Here is a 19,143-nt window from a genome sequence, read left to right as displayed (position 1 = left end):
TAATGAGAATAAAATGTTGTTCTATTTGCAAAGTACAGACCCAAACGAATACGGGACAGTAAAGCTACAAACAAACTTAGGGCTTCAGAATGAAGCACTTGCTTTCAGAGTTGTTGACTTCAATACTATCGCAACTTTTGTCATAACAGATGAAACAGATTTCATAGAGATTGAAATAGATGACAAAAGAAGTTTTATAACATTTCCTAACAGAGCAGAGTATAGAATAGATAAAATTGCTGGAGTCATAGATACTCTCATAAATGAAGAAACTATTGGCAACATAGATGTCAAACTCTCTTCTGAGGGAACATTGAAGTTCAGTTATGCGAAGGAGTTTAAGATAACACGAATGAGTCATAGAGTACAACTTCTTTTGGGTGCATACCATATGACATTTCCTTTGAAAAGTGTTGACAAAACGATTGAGATGAAATCTGTTCCATACGTATGTTATGGCAATTGTTTGTACATTGAGTCAAAAATAGCTAATGTCACAGGTATTTCAGGAGTTAATAGTAAAGGTTCAGTAGAATATAAGTCTTTCTGTTATGCAGTCAATTCAATGTTCATTCCAAACGTTCCTGTCATAGCAACTCATTTAGGTAAATGGATTCGCATTAGTCCTCATAATTTGAAAGACATGCAATTCAGACTTGTTGACTTTCAAGGAGAGCCTGTAGAACTGAAGGCACCAGTGCGAATGACTGTTGAAGTTGACTTTTTAGAAAATATTAAATGCAACAGCTTACAAGAGAACTCAGAGCTAAAAATATAAAGTATGAATGTTATGTATTAGGTCATGAACTTTGGTTGTTGCTGTTTGATGAAACAAATGAGTTAGTTATGTCAGTCAAGAGAACAGAAAAAGGCGTCAAAGGCGCCGAGCGCAAAGCGCTATATTGTGTTAGTGAAAACTGCACCAAGTCAATAAGATTAGGTTTGCATTATGAAGATGAGTTCGATACTGTTGAAGAAGTTTTGGATAGATATTACAAATTGCTTTAATTTACTAAAACATATTTCAAGCAAAGTTTATATTCTGTTGAAAGTTTTGTATATTCATTCGAATATTTATACTTAAACTCAACTCCTGTAGTTCCTGGTGTTTCAATGATGCGGATGTTACCTATTTTCATGAATATTGGAGTTTGACCACAGCATTCGATTTCAGGGTCGAGATAGTCAATGACACATTGTTTCCCTGTTATTCGTGATATAACATTTTCAAGGTCCTCCTTTGTTAGAATTATTTGGTTCTTGCTTATAAGATTTGTCAAAAGCTTCTTATCGTCTTTGAGTAAAATTGTTTGGTATAACTGAAGAAGGTAATGGTCTACGTTATCTGAAGGATTTGTTTGAACATTTGTGTAAGGATTGTCGTTGGCTTCTCTTGAAAGAATTTGGTCCAGTGGTGGATACTCTAACTTAACATCTGATGTAGCGTTAGCGTTTGAAGCTGAGTTTAAATTCACGGATTTCAGCTCTGGTTCTGGTTCTTTCAAACACTCTGAACTATAGTTCTTTATGACAATATTGTTTGTCGTTCGTGAGTCAACATTTGATGTTGGTTCAATTGGAACATTAACGGCACCAGCTAAGATGGATTTGCTTCTCATTTCATATAGAATAAAAACCTTTTATATGTATGAAATGAACAATTATACTCGACAAGGGTTTGAATGTAAAGCTAACGAATGAAAATATTGTTGAATTCACTGAGACAGGTGCTGTGTATAAAGATGTAGAACTACTGAACAAAAGAGCTAAGGGAAGAAGCAGGAACATGAACAAAGGGTGGAAGCCTATAAAAATTTATGTCAATGATGGCTCAGGAGGTTCAAACAAAAGTATGCAGAAAGTTATAGAGTTTATGCTCTCAAAGGTGAAAAGCCTCATTTAAGAACAGCTATTCTAACACATATCCTCAAAAGCTAACGGATGGAGAAGTGGATGATATGAATGACAGCAAAAATATTAACAGAAATGGCGACAGAGATGCATGGAATTTGTTTACCATCAGTCAATTGAAGGTTAAACTTTAAAACAATGTTGGTCGTTCCCATGGAATATTTTTGACTTTAATGGTATTAGTCATGATATGAATCTCAAGGTATGAACGAGGAGAGATGAGAGACTTATATGCTTCCCAAATTTCTTCAAAAGGTAATGTTATACCTGACTGTTTCCAAATGAGTTCAATATCATAACGTGAGAAACCTTGAAAGATAACGAAGTCAGTTATGAGACGTTTTATGTTTAAAGCTAAAAACCTCCATGTTTGCATAAGTATTGCTACAGTTAAGTGGTAATGTCTGACTTTAGTAATGATGTTAGCTAATGGTGAGTCAGGTTTTGACACTAAACCTTTTCCGGCGAAGTCGTCACAAACGAGCAGAGTGTTTGAAGGATACTTTTTGAAGGGGTATTTTGAAAGTTTTGACAGAATGTAGTTTGTAAGTCGTTTCATATCGTAAACTCCTGAGTATTGACGTAAGTGGTGTTTGTCAATAATTCTTTCCATCTCTTCTGAAGTCTTTTGCATTCCTGACTGTATAAATTCAACGATGGCATAATATTTCCTCTTACGTCGAATGTAACGTTGAAGAAATTCAATGAGTTCACTGTCTGGAACTTTAACGACAGAGGCTTGAACTTTTGACATAAATGTTTTCGCTGTTGAGTCCATAGAGTCTGAAGTTGCTGATATAATGATTTGGTCATAGTAAGAGTCGTTTCCTAAACGTTCTGTTATGAGTATATGACGAATGAGGTTAAATGTCTTACCTGAACCCATCTTTCCACAATAGAAATAAACGCCATTTGAACAGAACTCATAGTCCTTACTGAAAGGAAGAATGAGAGAAGAGTTAAGTTTGTCTGTAGTTTCATTCATGTCTTCATCTACGTCATGTATTAAATGCTTCATTTTATCTCCATTAAAAATGCAAGTCAGAAATATTCAGAACATAGCACCGAGTCTAACTGACAAGAGTATAAAGATATACTATGAACACGTTATGATGAAACCTACCAAAATTCAAGAAAGTCAGTATACTTATGAATATCCAAGACACTGGGTAGAGTATGTAGGAGGTGAGAAAGCTATTGAAATCAGACAGGTTCGAAGTATTCCAGCAGGAAGAACAATATTATTGAAGAACTTTAATGTTTTGAGGTATAATGATGAAACAAAGAAGCAAGATAGTTTTCCTGTTGCTGTGTATGTGAACTTAGATATAGGAGATGACATGAAAGTTTTTAACACAAAGCTTCAAACGGTAGTGAGAGAACAACTTACTGCGGAAGGACATCCATTACCTTCAGAAGTTACCATAGCATATAATTTTGAAACAAACTCAATAGATTTTAAAGTCATCTCTGCAAAGAAGTCAGGTTTTACATTTAATGAAGCAGATGTATATTCGAATGAAAACTTCAAAGCTATTGCATGGTTAGATAATGACGATTGCTTTAAGAAAATATTTAAATACAGTGACTCAACGATGTCAATAGATGACCTTCGTGGAATGTTACCATCGACGTTTACAGTTGAAGGTTCAGCAGGATTGCTTACAAGATTGTCAATTGGTGGCATTTGGTCTCGTGAGAACATTGTTATAAAATCCAGTATAAGTGAATTTGCTGAAGAATCTATATTATGTCTTTCAAACTACATGTATTCGCCGCCGAAGCATTATAGTATAACAAACTTTGTCAGTAAGTTTAACATAAGACTTGTCGAACCTTCTTCAATGAAAGATGTTGTGCTACCTAAAGATGGAAAGGATGGACTCATTATTGAAATGATTTTAATTGCATATTAAATGAGCTTGTTCTTGAAGGTCATTCATGATGAAATAACTATTGTAGAAGATGTTAGCAATTGTTCAGACATTTTGAAGCGTATAGATGATATAAGAAAGAAGTTAGATAGACCGCAAAGCGGTAAGGGCGAAGCCCGTGAGAACGCTTATGTTTCATTGACTTTCTCCAGTAACGAGAACTTTTATGAGATAATATTGAAGAGAGATGATTTTAATATGGTGTAAATGGTAGCTTGGGCAGCTTTAGGCGCAATGGGAACAAAAGCATTAGCATTTGGAGCAAAAGCACTTGGAGCTTATGACGCAGTAAATAAAATGAGTGGAGGAAGGGTTTCGAAGACATTAGATGCAAATAAAGGGAAGATTGGAGGCTGGGTTGCAAAGAAGTTAAGATTAAATAAAATAGGGCTCATAAATAAAGCATCCAATTTAGTTGCGACTGAGTCAGAAAATGCTTTAGGAAAGGACGATGAGTTTGCAAAACACGCAAAAGACTTTAATGACCAGATGAAAGGTGAAACAATGCATTTAAATAGAGTCGATGGAACTAAAGAAAATGTTTCTTCTCCACCAGTAGTTCTTCCGTATGGTCCCTATGGAATGTATGGAAACCCTTATGAACGACCATTTGACCCATTGATTGGTGGAAGTAACTGGTATCATTACGGACGAAGAAGAAAGACAGTCAAGTTGGAGACAGACGTGAAGAAAGCAACTAAAAAGAAACCAAGGAAGAGAGTTATAAAACAATGAATTCAACAGGTTAGAAAAGAGGTTAGAAAAGAGGTTAGATCTACCCTTCTACCCTAAGTTTAAATGGATGTTTTCATACGTGTGAGGGTGGTGATATCATTAATTTTTAAGTTTATTTTTTATTTTATTTTTATATTTTATTTATATAAATGACGAAAACTATTGAGATAACAAACTACAACGGTCATGAGTTCAAGAATTTGTTCTTTGTTCCTCGTGAAAATACATTCTATCAGATACGAGGGAGAAAGGGTAAAGTTAGTTTGAGCGTTTACGACAACAAACATAATGGGAGATATATAAAAGCAATAGATACAAATGGTAAACGTGTTTCATTAGCTTTGTCAAAACTTACAGGTATAAACTATGACAGTGATTTTGACCTATATGAAGAAGAAAGTGAGTCAGAAGATTATGAGCTGTTATATGAAGCACAGCAATGGGAGGAGTTGCAATACTTTTGTAAGTGAGAACGTTTATTTTTACATTAGTGAGGTGAAGTGGTTGGCGGCTTTGTAAATATTTAAGGTTAAGTTAGTGTTGTCGTTTGTGTTGTAAAATATACGTTAACGGTTTCGTAAAGTGTCAAATTCACATATAATGAGTAAGGTGGAACGCAGTGCCACCGTACCCATGATATGTATACTAACTTCACTCCAGTAACAATTTATAGCAAACTCAACGTCGTCTTTAACATCATATCCTTTACCTTTTGTCATTCTTGACCAATCCCAATATCTATGCTTATGCCAACCTTCTCGAGATGTACTTAAATCTATGTAGTGACTATGCGCAGGTAAGTTTTCACCTGAAATCGTTTTACTTCCACCTGTTTCCTTTGAAGAGTTTGCACAATACAAAAACCTGTCGACTATTTGAGTCCAAGTTCCAAAACCAAATACTACTTCTGGTCTGGTAGAGTTCATTGAAACATATAATGAGCCAACCGGGTAAATAAGATTCGGCAAAATTTGTTTAAGCACATTGAGTTCCTGTCTTAGATGTATAATACTATTGTCATTAGATATCAAAGTATCTACAAGACTTGTTGCCGTGGTATTGTTGGACCTTTACTTGGCAAGGTTGTGTTTAGTGTAATATCATCTGCTGTAAAAGTTGTAAAACTTGTATGTGTATGTCCAACGTCACTTTTCCTGTTTAAGGTTTCTTGTAAGTTTGTAATATTTGCAATGGTATGTGTATGTCCAACGTCACTTTTCCTGTTTAAGGTTTCTTGTAAGTTTGTAATATTTGCAATGGTATGTGTATGTCCAACGGCACTTTTCCTGTTTAAGGTTTCTTGTAAGTTTGTAATATTTGCAATGGTATGTGTATGTCCAACGTCACTTTTCCTGTTTAAGGTTTCTTGTAAGTTTGTAATATTTGCAATGGTATGTGTATGTCCAACGTCACTTTTCCTGTTTAAGGTTTCTTGTAAGTTTGTAATATTTGCAATGGTATGTGTATGTCCAACGGCACTTTTCCTGTTTAAGGTTTCTTGTAAGTTTGTAATATTTGCAATGGTATGTGTATGTCCAACGGCACTTTTCCTGTTTAAGGTTTCTTGTAAGTTTGTAATATTTGCAATGGTATGTGTATGTCCAACGTCACTTTTCCTGTTTAAGGTTTCTTGTAAGTTTGTAATATTTGCAATGGTATGTGTATGTCCAACGGCACTTTTCCTGTTTAAGGTTTCTTGTAAGTTTGTAATATTTGCAATGGTATGTGTATGTCCAACGTCACTTTTCCTGTTTAAGGTTTCTTGTAAGTCTGTTATTTCAGATATAGAATGTATATGAGTCTTTTTAGAATATTCGTTTTCAGCTCTTGTCACTTCACTTGACATTTTATTGTCAACATATGTTTTGTCTGCTAGTTCAGGATGAGTATGTTCTTTTGTTGCATAAGCTTTGTTAGCTCTTTCTTCTTCTTTTTGCTATTGCATCGTCTACATATTCTTTGTCAGCTTTGTTGCCAACATCTGCTTTCAAAAGAAGTTCATTTATAGGTTTCTCGTTTAAAGTTCCTTTTGTTGGATTTATACAAACAGTATGGTTCTTATTGTCTTGAAACAGAAACTCATCTGTCATTGGGTTTAATGTCAGTTTTAAGTTTCCTTCTTTCAATGACTCAGATATCTTAGAATAGTTTGAAAAGTTTGTTGTGTTCTTATTTAGAGCTTGTATAATGAGTTGTCGGTTGTGTTGTATTTCTCTCATAGACGCTGTTTCATTTGACATTTTTATTCTAGATAAAATATGCTTTCAATAGAAAAAGAAAATTCTAGAGTTGCTACAACTAAACCATTAGATGAACTTTTTACTAATGTCGGTCAAAAGTTTGAGACAGAGACCGTAAAGCATGAAGGCTATCGTTTTGACTACCCACTAAGATGGCTAAGAGACCCATCTGTCACAAAAGCTATTGGCTTTCGTAGAATGAAGTTCATTTCAGAAGCCATACATGGTTTCCCATTTACAGTCGGTTTTGAAGTTCGATACTATAACAAAGAAAAACGTATGTATGAGAAATTTGAACAGGGAAAACTTTTACAAGTGAATTTGCTTGTAAACTTAGAAACAACTCTTCAAGCTTTTCAAGAAAAAATAAACGATATCTATCTCGAATATGCAAAACAGTACAACATTGACGAGGGAGAGTACCATCTCGATATTATTTATGACAGGAAAAATGCAACTGTTAAAATCAATAGAATAGAAGACCTTGGAGAAAACGTTTATATTTCTACAAAATATAACAACTTGGCATGGTATAGATTTATGAGGATGTTAAATCAGCCTGCAGCATATCCAGTACACCCGGACTTTTATGAAGTCGAAAACCCTAATGGAACATATGAAAATGTTTTCGACTCAGATGCTATTATAGTTCATGCTTCATTTTCTGGCGCCCAAAACTCTTTTTTATGCTTGGCAAATGACTTTTACGAAAAACCTACAAAGCTATATGAACCACCAAGTGGAAGTATTTCAGACTTTCAAGTATGGTTTACAACAGATGGAAGAAAGAGAATAATTCCATTATACCATGCGTTTTACTTAGAACTTAGTTTCATATACAACTACTATCGAACGGTAAAAATATAATTTTTTAATACGGTTGAGGTGTTGGATTTGGTTGCCAACTAGACTGTGGTGCAGGTTCAGGCTGTTGTATAACAGGAGCTTGTTCTTCTGGTTCAGGGTCTTTAGGTATAATACCAACGAACTGACCTACTCTTTTACCAATATTTTTGACACCGTTCCAAATTCCTCTTCCTACGGTTTTTATTCCATTCCATATACCTCTTCCAACTCTTCTGAAGAAGTTTCCAATACTACTGAAGAAACCCATTTTACTACGTGTAAAAATCTAATGTCCGCCTAGTCTCTTACGTTTCCTGTTGAGTTCCATAGCATTCTTTAACTGGAGCTCAATACATTCTGTTTCTCCTCTGGTAGAAAACATATTCTGGGTCAACTCCTGTGTTCGCGTCATCTGCATAAAGTTGTTTATATCCCACTTCAGGGTTTGTTAAAAACTCTTTCATCTCATATTTGCATACCATGGTGGCAAACCTAACGCAGCGTCATTTGACATGGCAGTTGCATTTGTACATCTGTTGGCACTTGACCATAGTTTGCCATTGCAGTTTGTATTCTAACTTCAATTTGGAATATTCTCTGGGTTTGGTTGTCCAGGTTGCTGCGCATTCGCTAAGTTCTGTGCTCCATTTAATATTAGATAAAAATATCTCTTACGAGTACATATGCTGAACATTTGCAGGCATTGGTTCATCTTCATATTCTCTGTACTTTTCTGCACGTCAAAGAAATAAATGACACAATGGAAAAAACCTAAAACAAGTAGTCCTATTTCAAACCACATTTACTTACTAGTAAAATTTCTTTGTTATGACACTTTCTCCGGTTTATAGGACCTCTCTCATATTCTATCTTGTCATATCTAAACTCATAGGCATGTATGTCCTCTAACCATCTCATAACGGTTTCCAAACCACTTTTATCGGATGTAAAGTAAAAGCATGGACAGTTATGTAAAACGTCTAAAGTTTCTAAAGAGTCTCTCAAAGTCCAGTCTACTTGGTATTGAAAATCGCATTGTGTTATAGAACGGCGGGTCCACTATAAAGAAAAACATTTTCCTTGTCTTTATATTTTTCATACAACTCTGTCCAATGACATCTCACAAACTCTATACCCTCAATATATTTTTCTATGTCCTCTTTGAAAACATTTGTATAGTTAAGATATAAAACGTTTGACATAAGTGTTTCAATGTCATGAACTCTTATAGAACCACTATATAATAGTCTAGCAGAATATACTATCCCAGTCTATATATTCTGCTTTTTTCAAAACCTCTCTCACAATATTTTTCTTATCTAATGGTATACGTTCCATCTTACCTATAGGTATCTTTTCTTTTAACTCTTTCAATATATTGTTTGTGTCTGGTATATGTTTGAGACGGTCCATATAGTTGTCGAAGTCATTGCATATAATCTTTGAGTCTGGGAATATTGTATGGCAACATGGGATATATAGAAACTTCCACGAACAAATCTACAAATGTTAGACCATTCGGTAGTTTCTTAAGTTCTCTCAATAGAATATCTTTACATCTACTCTTATTTCCAAAGAAGGGTAACGGTGGTTTTGTAAAATTCATTTAATATATATATAAAAAAATGTTTTTTCCTGAAAAGTGACAGAAAAGTGACAAAACATGAAAACATATATAATTTGTGAAAAGCTCCTGGAAGACCCGTATATAAAAACTTCATTTATACTAAACATCTTCAGGGCTAGAGGGCGCAACGCGCCTGGAAGCCCCACTACCTTTTTTTTTTTTTTTTTTTGCTCAGGCTATTTATAATTTTACACAATTGAATGTATTAATATAAGATAAATCAAAAGTGCATATAATGAGTATGATGACATAATATTTCGATAGCATTTGAGGCTGGGAGATTTTTTCAAAGAAAAATGTGGATTCAAAATTAATGTCCAAAATTTTATTGCTTTCATTCTAAGATTCAATAATATGGTCTAAGGGTTTCGTTTTGCGAAAAAAACGTACAATACGCAATTTCGCTAAAAAACATTTAGCTAGCAATTTCGACCTTTGACTCCACTCAAGACGTCACTTTTTTAATTTTGCGGTATCATATTTTTGGAAAATCTTTATGAATATTATATAAAAAGTCTCTTTAATATCTATATTAAAAAAAAGGTAGTGGGGCCTCCAGGCACTTCGTGCCCTCTAGCCCTGAAGATGTTTAGTATAACTTTGTCCGGACAAGTAAGGGTTTATCGTCGCTACAGGAAAAGTTACAGGCGTTCCAAGGAAGTATACTTTGAGAAGCCTTTTTCTCCCTTATAGAATGAGATAGGACGGTTATTTTACAAAACCGACAACACTTTGACCGAGTAGTTTTTTGTGCTGAACAAAAAGTGTCATATAAACATCTGTCAAAAACCGTTTTTTTACTTCACTTAAAATGCCACGTAAGCTACGTAAGAATATACGTAAGAGGAAGAGAGCATTGAAACATCCAATAGTAAAACTGACACCACAACAACAGTTGCAACAACAAATGATGAATGACCCCACTATGTTGCAACAAATGTCAAGCAACCCTATGCTTTTAAACCGAGTTATTGGTGCACAGAGTGGAGGTTTAAGAGCGGCACTTTTAGCGAAAATGGCAGGCTATGGTGGAGCTGCAGACGGAACAGCTTATAACCCTCAAAGTCAAATGAATTTGAGTTCACTCAAAAATCAAATAACAGATGTCAAAAAGTCAAACATAGACATACAGAAACAAATAAGTGAAAACGAAAAGAAACTAGAATATGACAGACACACAAAGAAACTCAATGAGTTAAACGTAGAGAAAAAGAAGAAAGAAGAACAACTGAAAGAACTAAGTACAGAGGAATATGCGAAAAAAGTGTCAGAAAAAGCAGCAGAAGTAGCAAAAATGGAACAAGATGTTATAAATTTGAAAAAACCATACTACTCAATATAAAGTACTGAAAATGAAGAAATAAAACAAAAAGCCCTGAAGACATATATGGATAGCGATGAGTATAAAAAAGAAGTTGAAGCAAATGTAAAGGCAGAAAAACTTTTACAGTTGCAAAACCAAACCGTACAGTATGAAAACTTAGCACAAGAAAGTAAAAATAACGACGCAGCCATGCAAAGGCAATGAAAAGCGCAGAATATATAAAGCTAATAATGACTGGTTAGATGCCCAAGCCAACGCTAAAGCAGCCCAACTTATAGGGTCAATAAGGACAAAAATACAAGCGGATGAAGACAGTTCAAATGAAGCTTTAATGAATGCTGACTTTAAGAACGCCTTCGAAGCTCTTCATAGTAGGTGAAACTAGTGAACGACTTCCATCTGGAAAGAAACTGAAGTCTGAAGGTTTCGACAACGAGTTAAGAGAAGTAGCACAAAATATGACGAAAATAACAGATGCAGCAACGAGACAGGCAGTTCAAAGTGCCTATGACGCCGTTAGAGCAACTGTTGTGGAAAGTCAAGAAAAAGAGTTACAACAGACCAAAACAGACCTAGTAAATGCTTTCTTAAAAACGAAAAGTCAGGTAGGACATTATGCTGCAGATGGAACATATGTGCCAGCTGGTGGAACTTATATACCAGCTGGTGGAACTTATATACTAGCTAGTGGAATTATATACCACCAAACCCTCCAAGAGAAGCACCTGCACCAGGACTACCTAAAAACATTTACATCGTCACATGGACACAGACACAGGCATGCACCAAAACCAACACAACAACCAACACAACAACACAGTTCAAAATCCAGCACCACAACCAACAGTTCAAAACACTGCACCACAACCAACAGTTCAAAATCCAGCACCCACAACCAACAGTTCAAAACACTGCACCACAACCAACAGTTCAAACACTGCACAGCAACAACCACAAACAGAGCAAGGACATAAAAGAAGTAGAGAACAAGGAAACCAAGAATTCTTAAAAATGCTTAAGGAAGACTATGGTTACCCAGATACTCTTGACTTTAGTGACAGATATAAAGAAGCTATTAGAAAGTTCAAGGAAGGAAATACTGACCCGAACCTTATTTAGCTTTATGGTTCAGCACCAAATGGGATATAATTTCAAACCTGGAAAATACAAGCTCGCTAAGGGATATGATTTAATAGCATATCATCCAAATGACATGACTGAATTTACTCCGAGATATTTGGTGTCAGAGCTAAATGATGATTCAACTCTCTTCATGAAACGCGTAAAAAAATAGAGACGGAACGAAAGAAGAAAGGTTTATGAGTCCGGATGACTTAGATAGGGAACTTTTTTAAAACGGTCTCGGAATATATGAAATGCCAGCAGATGAGGTACAAGAAACTCCACAGGAAGAAGTTCAGATACAACCAGACATGGAAGAAATAGTTCAGCAACAACAGCTAGAAGAGCCTGAAGGAAAACAAACAAGTCCCTCCTTTGGAAACTAACTTCACAAACTAGATGAAGATTTGGAACAGCCGAAAAATCTTGACCCTCAACAAGAGTATGCGGAGAATATGGAATCTTTCCAAGAGTCTAAGAAAAATTCGGCTGACATAGTAGAAGAATATCGAAAAATGTTCGCCGACATACAAAAGACTCCAACATCAGATGAAAATATTCAGCATAGAATGGAAGAACTGAAAGAAAGTGTACGCAAATACAACAATCCTTTTTACTTACGACCATATAACGTTCAATCTTTGGCTGAACTCGGTGAAAATAAAAGGTTAAATTTCACCAAAACATATAGAAATGAAACATTGTTTAAAGTTCATTCAGAACCTAACCAATATGGAAAACTACTTTTGTTTCTGCAGACTATGGAACTACAATGAGATGGGGTCATAAAGCTAATCCGGATAGGTGGTTCATAAACTTACAACACAATTCCAGAAGTTGTAGACGCAATGGAAGTGAATGGTGAACCAGATATAGCTGGTATTTTCAGCGCGGCTTTAATGCCATTGAAAGATATGAAAACATGCAGATATTTTGGACCAGTATGAAATGAACATGGCTGATGGAAATATAACACCTGACGTTCTAGAACATTTATCTCAAAGAACTACACAGAACCATAGAGATGGTATATTTGGTGAAGAGTTTAGAAAGAAAGTTAGGGAGAGAGAAGGAAGAGAACCTATTGTACATGACCTTGCAAACGAAAGTTTACAAAATGTCATAAAAACTTACTTTGCAGACAATGAACCGAGAAGGGATGAATATTTAAGAAAACTCAAATGGACAGTACCAAATGAAATGTTAGTATTGAAAAACATGTTCCTTGACAAAATAAAACCAACTACAGAAATAAATGACGCAAGACTGAAACATTGGGTAAAAGCTTTCCCATTCACAAAAGATATTATTGGTAACATGGAAAGAAAACCAGAATGGCTACAAAAACATATATTTTGGAAACGAGCTTATTCATATGGACAAGCTCTGTTTGAAGAGCTTGAACCGGAAACTCAGGAAAGAGTCATGCAAACAATAAGCGAAGACTCAAATACAAACTATGACAAAATCTTTCTAGGATATAGGTTACCTGAGATGGGCGACCAGAGCCCAAAGGCAAAAAGGACATGGGAAATTTACAACATACTAGGTGAACATGAGGCAAAGATGCAACAACTTGAAGCAGAGGGCAAGTTACCAAAAGCGACACCAAAGAAGAAGAGAAGAGTAGAACAAAGTGAAAGTAGTGAAGAAGTAACTCCATCTAGTGAAAGTAGTGGCAATGAAGGAAAAAGAAGAGTTAAAAACTCAGCCAGGAAGAAAGTAAAGCTTGGTCCACGTGGGTTCTATTATGACACATAAATCCAACTATTCTATATTTTTACCCATATGAAATGTACGCCGCTCAGAATTATACGCCAACAGTTTTGGATGCCATGAACGGAAATGTTTCCGAATGGTATAACGAATGCGACAATGCCATTAGAAGGTCAGAAATAGTTCCTGGAACTTACGAATATACAACTGCTGTTTCTTATGGAAACGTAGGTGAGTTTGGAGAAGGTTCTTCAACAACAGTAGATATTGCTTGCGACAGGTTTCATATTATTTTCTATTGACAACTCATTCTTATTACGTGGAACAAGACATTGAAATAAAACCTTCTGCCAAGTTGTCTGACAAGAAAGGTTGCAATGGAATTTTCTATGTCGGATACCAATATGCTCCGGAAGTTTTCATGGGATATAAGATATATTCTAACTCTGACTTAGTTCAAACAGTAACATGGGCAAACTATGAATGGTTCGCTTTGAGAAACTCAGTACAACCACAAGCGAGAGAACAAACAGACCAGTATGCAACTATTGAGAAAATAAGAAGACTTGACCTAACGTTCAGGAGTTTATGTTAACCTTTCTGGTTCAGATGGAACTGCTGCCACTAAAGTAAAACTGAAACTTAGAGTTCCTTTGTCATTTTCCTCATCTTCAGGTTTTAAGATACTTGCCAAACTGGGCAGGAAAATTTCTATCGAACTTACTCCAAGAAAAAAACTTAGTCATTGCACAAACAAGACCCATTCACTATTACAGACGTAAAGGGAACAAATCAAACGTCATTCGCTGAATTTTGCAAAGACAAAGTTGACTTAGACTTTGGTTTCTCAAACTTCAACAATGAAGTAAACTATTATTTCAATGCTGCTGGAACTGCTTGGGACCCAGTTAAGTTTACATGCGAAAAATTTGAAATGCAAGAGAATAGAAAGCAGACTTGCAGTCTATATGTTGGACCCAGATATTTCAAATGCTTTAGCTGCCAAATATATTGCAGTTCCACTTATGTTCCCTATACACCAATATCTGTCAAAGACTTTGCAGGTGAAGTTGGAAACCAAAGTGCTGACCCAGGTGCAAGAACAGATATTGCTTTAACAACTGCAATGAAACATGCAGATACTATGTTTGTACTGTTCAGACGAACTATAAATGACTATTCTTGTTTCTACAACCTGGTATTAAATATCATATAAACATAGATGGCAAATATTATCCAAGAGAAGAATATTCTACAGTTGAGGATATGAGGTCATACAACTTGACATTAGATGCTATGAACTTTAACAACAACTTCACAACAACCATTAACCCTGAAATGCAAAGTTCTATTATGCCATATGTGAAAGTATGGACCCATACAGGAGGTCAAAAAACTCAATATACAAATGGAGACCGTTCAAACTTTTGGCTTGGCATTCCATTTGCTGACTCAGAAGACTTTATGGGTGGTATTTCAACTGTTGGTACTGTACAAATACAATATACTGGTGACAGAGACGGTCCAGATGAATTGAAAGCAAAGAAGTTTACAAAACCAATAGCACTTTTCACGGAAGATGCTCTTTTGAAGATTCGTTCGATGAAACCTGCCGGGGCTCCTCAGATTGGCATAACGACAGCTTCATCGAGCAGATTTTGGCAGCAGGTCAGTAAGTTGTTCTTGAACTGACTTCTCTCCGTCAAATATTGACAGTACGCCAGTTTTGACATAATATTGTATTATAAACTTTCCTTTAGAAATATCGGTCAGTTTTGTTGTTATATTTTTGTCTGCTTCAAGAACTTTCACCATTTCAGTTATACCAACTTTCTTTGCTTTATGGAAATATTTTGGTTCAGCAAATATTGCTATTCTATAACATTTACCATTGTTTGTATAAAGAACTATTCTGTCAATGTATTTGTATTGTTTGTGTGTGTAAACTTTGTTCTGCTTCAATTCGAAGAGATACTCGAATACGTCCATCTTTTTATTCTAAGTAAAATGTCATTTCCGAAAAATAGAAGCGTAAGTGTTTCAAAAGGTTTAATGGCGGTGGCAGATGTGAAGTTAAATTCACCAACTCAAACAAACAGTCAAAGTGTTATTGTCATGTCAAAGACAGAGATGTTGAAGTGGGGAAACCATACGAGGACGAAGATGGTAATAACAATTGTTCCTGTAAAAGAACAACCAACATACCCTGAAGTTAGCAGAGACTTAAGTTCTGTTGCAGATATTCGAAACGACTACCAACAACTGAAAGACAAACTTCAAACTCAGGAGAAGATTTGTCAAGCTTTAAGTATAATGTTAAACTTGGTCGAACACAACCCTGTAAAAGTGAACTCATATGTCATTGCACCTCATGAAGTTTTGAAAGAACTATTGAAACTTTTGACAGAGGCAGACGATATAAACATCAAAGAAATAGAACCCGACATTAGTTGCTGTGGTGTTTCATATAATGTCATTGACAAGATATACGTTATGAAAGGAGGTGAAACGTTGAACTTAAAGTATAGTTTCCCAGACGTCATAAAAATATTTGACGACCACAACATTTCATTAAAATTTATTTGCTAAGTAAAATGTCAAAACTTCTTGAAAGATGTTTGAAGAAAAATAATATAGACTTTATTTCATGTAAAGGACTTTACACACTTTTGAACGATATGAAAGACCCTGTTTTGTTTGTTCGTGTAGACAAAGGAAAGTTCTATGTCTTTACAAAATATTTGAACTTCTTAGACAGAGAACTTCAAGAAACCCATGTGAAAGTTTAGATGAAGTTCTTCTCCACTTTCAGAAAAACTTTTAAATATATATAAATGGCAGAAGACATAATGGTTTATACTATTACGACTAAAAACCCCGAGTCATATAATTCTATAACAACAAACTTACAAAGTCCTCAAGGACGATATTGTAAACTAACCTTAAACACAATGACGACTAAAGCCTGTTTTGCTCTTTTGACACCAGAAGACTTTATTGTTGTGAATGGTAAAAAATACTCCTTTGAAGATACTTACTCAGATATACCACCAACAGGTTTTGTTGACTTATTTAATACTTTAAGTACAGGTGTAACATGTGCTGCAACTAGAGCAGGTTTCATTATGTTTGGATGTCCGACTGAGTTTACTATAAACGATATGAGCTATAATACAAAACTTATTTCTGGTTTTTACTACCAACAGTTTCCTATACAGGAAAAGGTGTCATACAAGGAATGTCTATTCCATTGACATTAAGCCACCAATCTTATATATTGTTTCAAACTTAGGTTCAAAGTGTTATTCGAATGTTGACAGAAACTATTATGACCAAAAGATACTTATGCGTATAAACAATACTTTCTCTGCTGGTTTGCCTATTGTTCATTCGAATGCAGAATTTCAACCTTAGTGAACTCAAACACTTTGGCAAGTATAACGTTGACATTAGTTGACGCAAACTTTGTTCCTGTAAAACTTTTATGTCCTATGTATTTGTCAATGACGGCAGAAAGTTTCGAATTGGAAGATGCAACTGGTGAAAGTATTGTATTACAAGAACAACTTCAACAACAAATAGCTCAAGAACAACAAATGCAACAAATGCAACAACAAAGTCAAGAATAAAAAAAAATATTTTTTTTTATTTTTATAAAAATGTACAGAATAGATGTTTCAGATTTTTATGACTTCCAAGCATTCAGAAATATGTGTCCATTTAGAGACTATAACAAAGCAGTCGAGAATTTGAAACGTTTAGTCATTTATGTTGACTCTGCCCCAGAATGTTATGTCATGAAAGAATGGGATGTTGTCTTTAACAAACCAAGAGCAACAATAGTGTCTGAACAAGAATGTAGACAGAAACTTAAGAAAATAAAAGTTGTACAAGTTGGCATGAAGATGTTAGATGCTTGGGATATCTTATTGTCAAAACTTGAAGATTTTTCAGTTCGTGGTATAAAGTTTTATACACCATCTCCAAACTTCTATTCTATCTTCACTGGATATAAATACGAACAAGTAGAATGGAAACACAGTATTATAGAAGCTTGGTTAGACCATGTCAAAGAAATTATATGCAATGGAAACGAAAGAGTCTATGAGTATATCTTATGTTGGTTTGCAAACATCTTACAACATCCAAGTGCTAAAAATGAAACTGCTCTCATTATAATTGGAAAACAAGGAACAGGTAAGAATACTTTCTTTACAGATATTTTGTGCAAACTGTTAGAAGGTTATTCGAATCCGAATATGACAAACTTAGAAAACATCTGTGGCAAGTTTAACTCCTCAATAGAGAATATGAAACTTATAGTTTGCAATGAACTTCAAAGTATAGATACAACAAAAGTTTTGAACTCAGATGCTTTGAAGAGTCTTATAACAGACAAAGTTGGAGTTGTTGAAAGAAAATATAAAGACCAAAGAGTTTGTGAAAATGTTGCAAACTTCATTATGGTTTCAAACAATGCTGTTCCGATGAAGTTAGAAAGTTCTGACAGAAGATATGTAGTTGTCAGAACGTCAGATTCTCATATGCAAGATACAGAATATTTTGACGACTTAGCAGAAACTTTGACATCTGACTTTTACAACCACTTGTTCTCATATTTTATGACATTAGATATTTCAAAGTTCAATCCAAGACAAATTCCACATACCGAAGAGAGACAAACATTGTTAGAAGCAAACAAGAGTGTATATGAACTGTTCATAGATGAAACTGACTTTGTGTCATTAGATGAAAGGTCATTGTACGATTCGTATAAACAATATTGTCAAGAATATGGTTATATGACAGCGTCTAAACGAACATTCTTGGCAAATGTCAAAAGTCTTTTAGACGTACAGAATGGTGTATATACAAAGAAAAATTTTTATGAGTAAATTTAAAAAAAAATATTTTTTTATCCGATAGAAAAGATGACGAAATTCATCTCAGTAAACAAGTACATGTCAGGACTTAAAGAAGAACTAGACCCATTCACATATTTGAATGTTTACTTCTACCATTTTGAAAAGTCTTCATTCAGCAAAGTTTGGAACATCGAACCAGTTAAGTTTGCTATTGTGACTAAAAATGGTGCGAAATTTGAAGACTTAGACATAGAAGGTTTGTTAGCAGTCAAAGAAAGTTTTGACAGAAGGTTTTCAAACCTTAAAGAAGGCAAAGCATACAAACTTGTTATACCTTATGAACCAAAGAAAGCAGACGACTATGAATATTATGAGTCTAAGATAGTTGAAGTTCAAGGTAAATTGGGTAAAAAGATTTTAGAGTCTAAGCCAGTGTTTGCTCCTAAAGAGGAAGAGAACATTGACATTGACCCAGAAATGTTCTAAAAATAAAATTTTATTTTTACATGTCAAATTTCTTTTTCTCTGGAACTGGCTCGGGTTCTTTCTTCTCTTCTTCTACTTTCTTTTCTTTCTTTTCTCTCTTCTTCTTTTCTGGTGGAGTTATGTCAAATTTGGCGCAACCATATTTATGTAAAAGTTCTTTGTCTTTAATAGCTCTTCTATTCTGTTTTCTATTTCATCTTCAAGAACAGCGCATGTGTCTTCTTTGCATTCTAAGAACTTTTGTTGGACTTCATCTTCCAATCGGCGTCATCTCTGTCAACAAGTCTGTCATTGACAAATTTTAAGACTGCTCTGCTTAATGTTTTATGGTTCTGTC

The 19,143-nt window shown here is 34.9% G+C and overlaps 10 protein-coding genes and 1 pseudogene across 11 annotated transcripts, besides 3 other annotated features; 8 read left to right on the top strand and 3 right to left on the bottom strand.

Annotated features, from left to right (window-relative positions):
- Positions 1–5,231: part of a mobile genetic element that runs on past the window's edge.
- On the top strand, positions 14–778 carry TVAGG3_0404660 (uncharacterized protein; the record flags this gene model as incomplete). Its single annotated transcript, XM_051232873.1, has 1 exon — positions 14–778. One exon carries the CDS (start codon positions 14–16, stop codon positions 776–778), a length of 765 nt encoding a protein of 254 aa, XP_051102603.1.
- On the bottom strand, positions 1,095–1,619 carry TVAGG3_0404650 (uncharacterized protein; the record flags this gene model as incomplete). Its single annotated transcript, XM_051232872.1, has 1 exon — positions 1,095–1,619. A coding segment is annotated over one exon (525 nt), but the record flags the coding sequence as incomplete, so codon positions are not given.
- Positions 2,042–2,896, bottom strand: TVAGG3_0404640 (protein of unknown function, DUF4106 family; the record flags this gene model as incomplete). The annotated part of the gene is made up of 1 exon (XM_051232871.1): positions 2,042–2,896. One exon carries the CDS (start codon positions 2,894–2,896, stop codon positions 2,042–2,044), a length of 855 nt encoding a protein of 284 aa, XP_051102601.1.
- TVAGG3_0404630 lies at positions 3,508–3,824 on the top strand (annotated as a pseudogene). The gene has a single exon. A coding segment is annotated over exon 1 (317 nt).
- TVAGG3_0404620 (protein of unknown function, DUF4107 family) lies at positions 4,053–4,580 on the top strand (the record flags this gene model as incomplete). The annotated part of the gene is made up of 1 exon (XM_001294919.1): positions 4,053–4,580. The coding sequence occupies one exon, from the start codon at positions 4,053–4,055 to the stop codon at positions 4,578–4,580; it is 528 nt and encodes a 175-aa protein (XP_001294920.1).
- On the top strand, positions 4,730–5,050 carry TVAGG3_0404610 (uncharacterized protein; the record flags this gene model as incomplete). Its single annotated transcript, XM_001294920.1, has 1 exon — positions 4,730–5,050. One exon carries the CDS (start codon positions 4,730–4,732, stop codon positions 5,048–5,050), a length of 321 nt encoding a protein of 106 aa, XP_001294921.1.
- Positions 5,232–5,643: 412 nt separating the features above from the next.
- Positions 5,644–6,246: a mobile genetic element.
- Positions 6,247–6,838: 592 nt separating this feature from the next.
- Positions 6,839–7,687, top strand: TVAGG3_0404580 (uncharacterized protein; the record flags this gene model as incomplete). The annotated part of the gene is made up of 1 exon (XM_051232870.1): positions 6,839–7,687. One exon carries the CDS (start codon positions 6,839–6,841, stop codon positions 7,685–7,687), a length of 849 nt encoding a protein of 282 aa, XP_051102600.1.
- Positions 7,688–7,691: 4 nt separating this feature from the next.
- On the bottom strand, positions 7,692–7,934 carry TVAGG3_0404570 (serine threonine-protein phosphatase family; the record flags this gene model as incomplete). The annotated part of the gene is made up of 1 exon (XM_051232869.1): positions 7,692–7,934. One exon carries the CDS (start codon positions 7,932–7,934, stop codon positions 7,692–7,694), a length of 243 nt encoding a protein of 80 aa, XP_051102599.1.
- A 2,170-nt stretch (positions 7,935–10,104) lies between these two features.
- On the top strand, positions 10,105–10,582 carry TVAGG3_0404560 (protein of unknown function, DUF4106 family; the record flags this gene model as incomplete). The annotated part of the gene is made up of 1 exon (XM_051232868.1): positions 10,105–10,582. A coding segment is annotated over one exon (478 nt), but the record flags the coding sequence as incomplete, so codon positions are not given.
- A 1,876-nt stretch (positions 10,583–12,458) lies between these two features.
- Positions 12,459–19,143: part of a mobile genetic element that runs on past the window's edge.
- On the top strand, positions 17,166–17,920 carry TVAGG3_0404550 (uncharacterized protein; the record flags this gene model as incomplete). The annotated part of the gene is made up of 1 exon (XM_051232867.1): positions 17,166–17,920. A coding segment is annotated over one exon (755 nt), but the record flags the coding sequence as incomplete, so codon positions are not given.
- Positions 18,387–18,806, top strand: TVAGG3_0404540 (protein of unknown function, DUF4108 family; the record flags this gene model as incomplete). Its single annotated transcript, XM_001316201.1, has 1 exon — positions 18,387–18,806. The coding sequence occupies one exon, from the start codon at positions 18,387–18,389 to the stop codon at positions 18,804–18,806; it is 420 nt and encodes a 139-aa protein (XP_001316236.1).

This window comes from Trichomonas vaginalis, chromosome V (assembly GCF_026262505.1).
Source record: "Trichomonas vaginalis G3 chromosome V, whole genome shotgun sequence".
NCBI lineage: Eukaryota > Parabasalia > Trichomonadida > Trichomonadidae > Trichomonas > Trichomonas vaginalis.
This window is presented reverse-complemented; position numbering and strand designations above follow the sequence as displayed.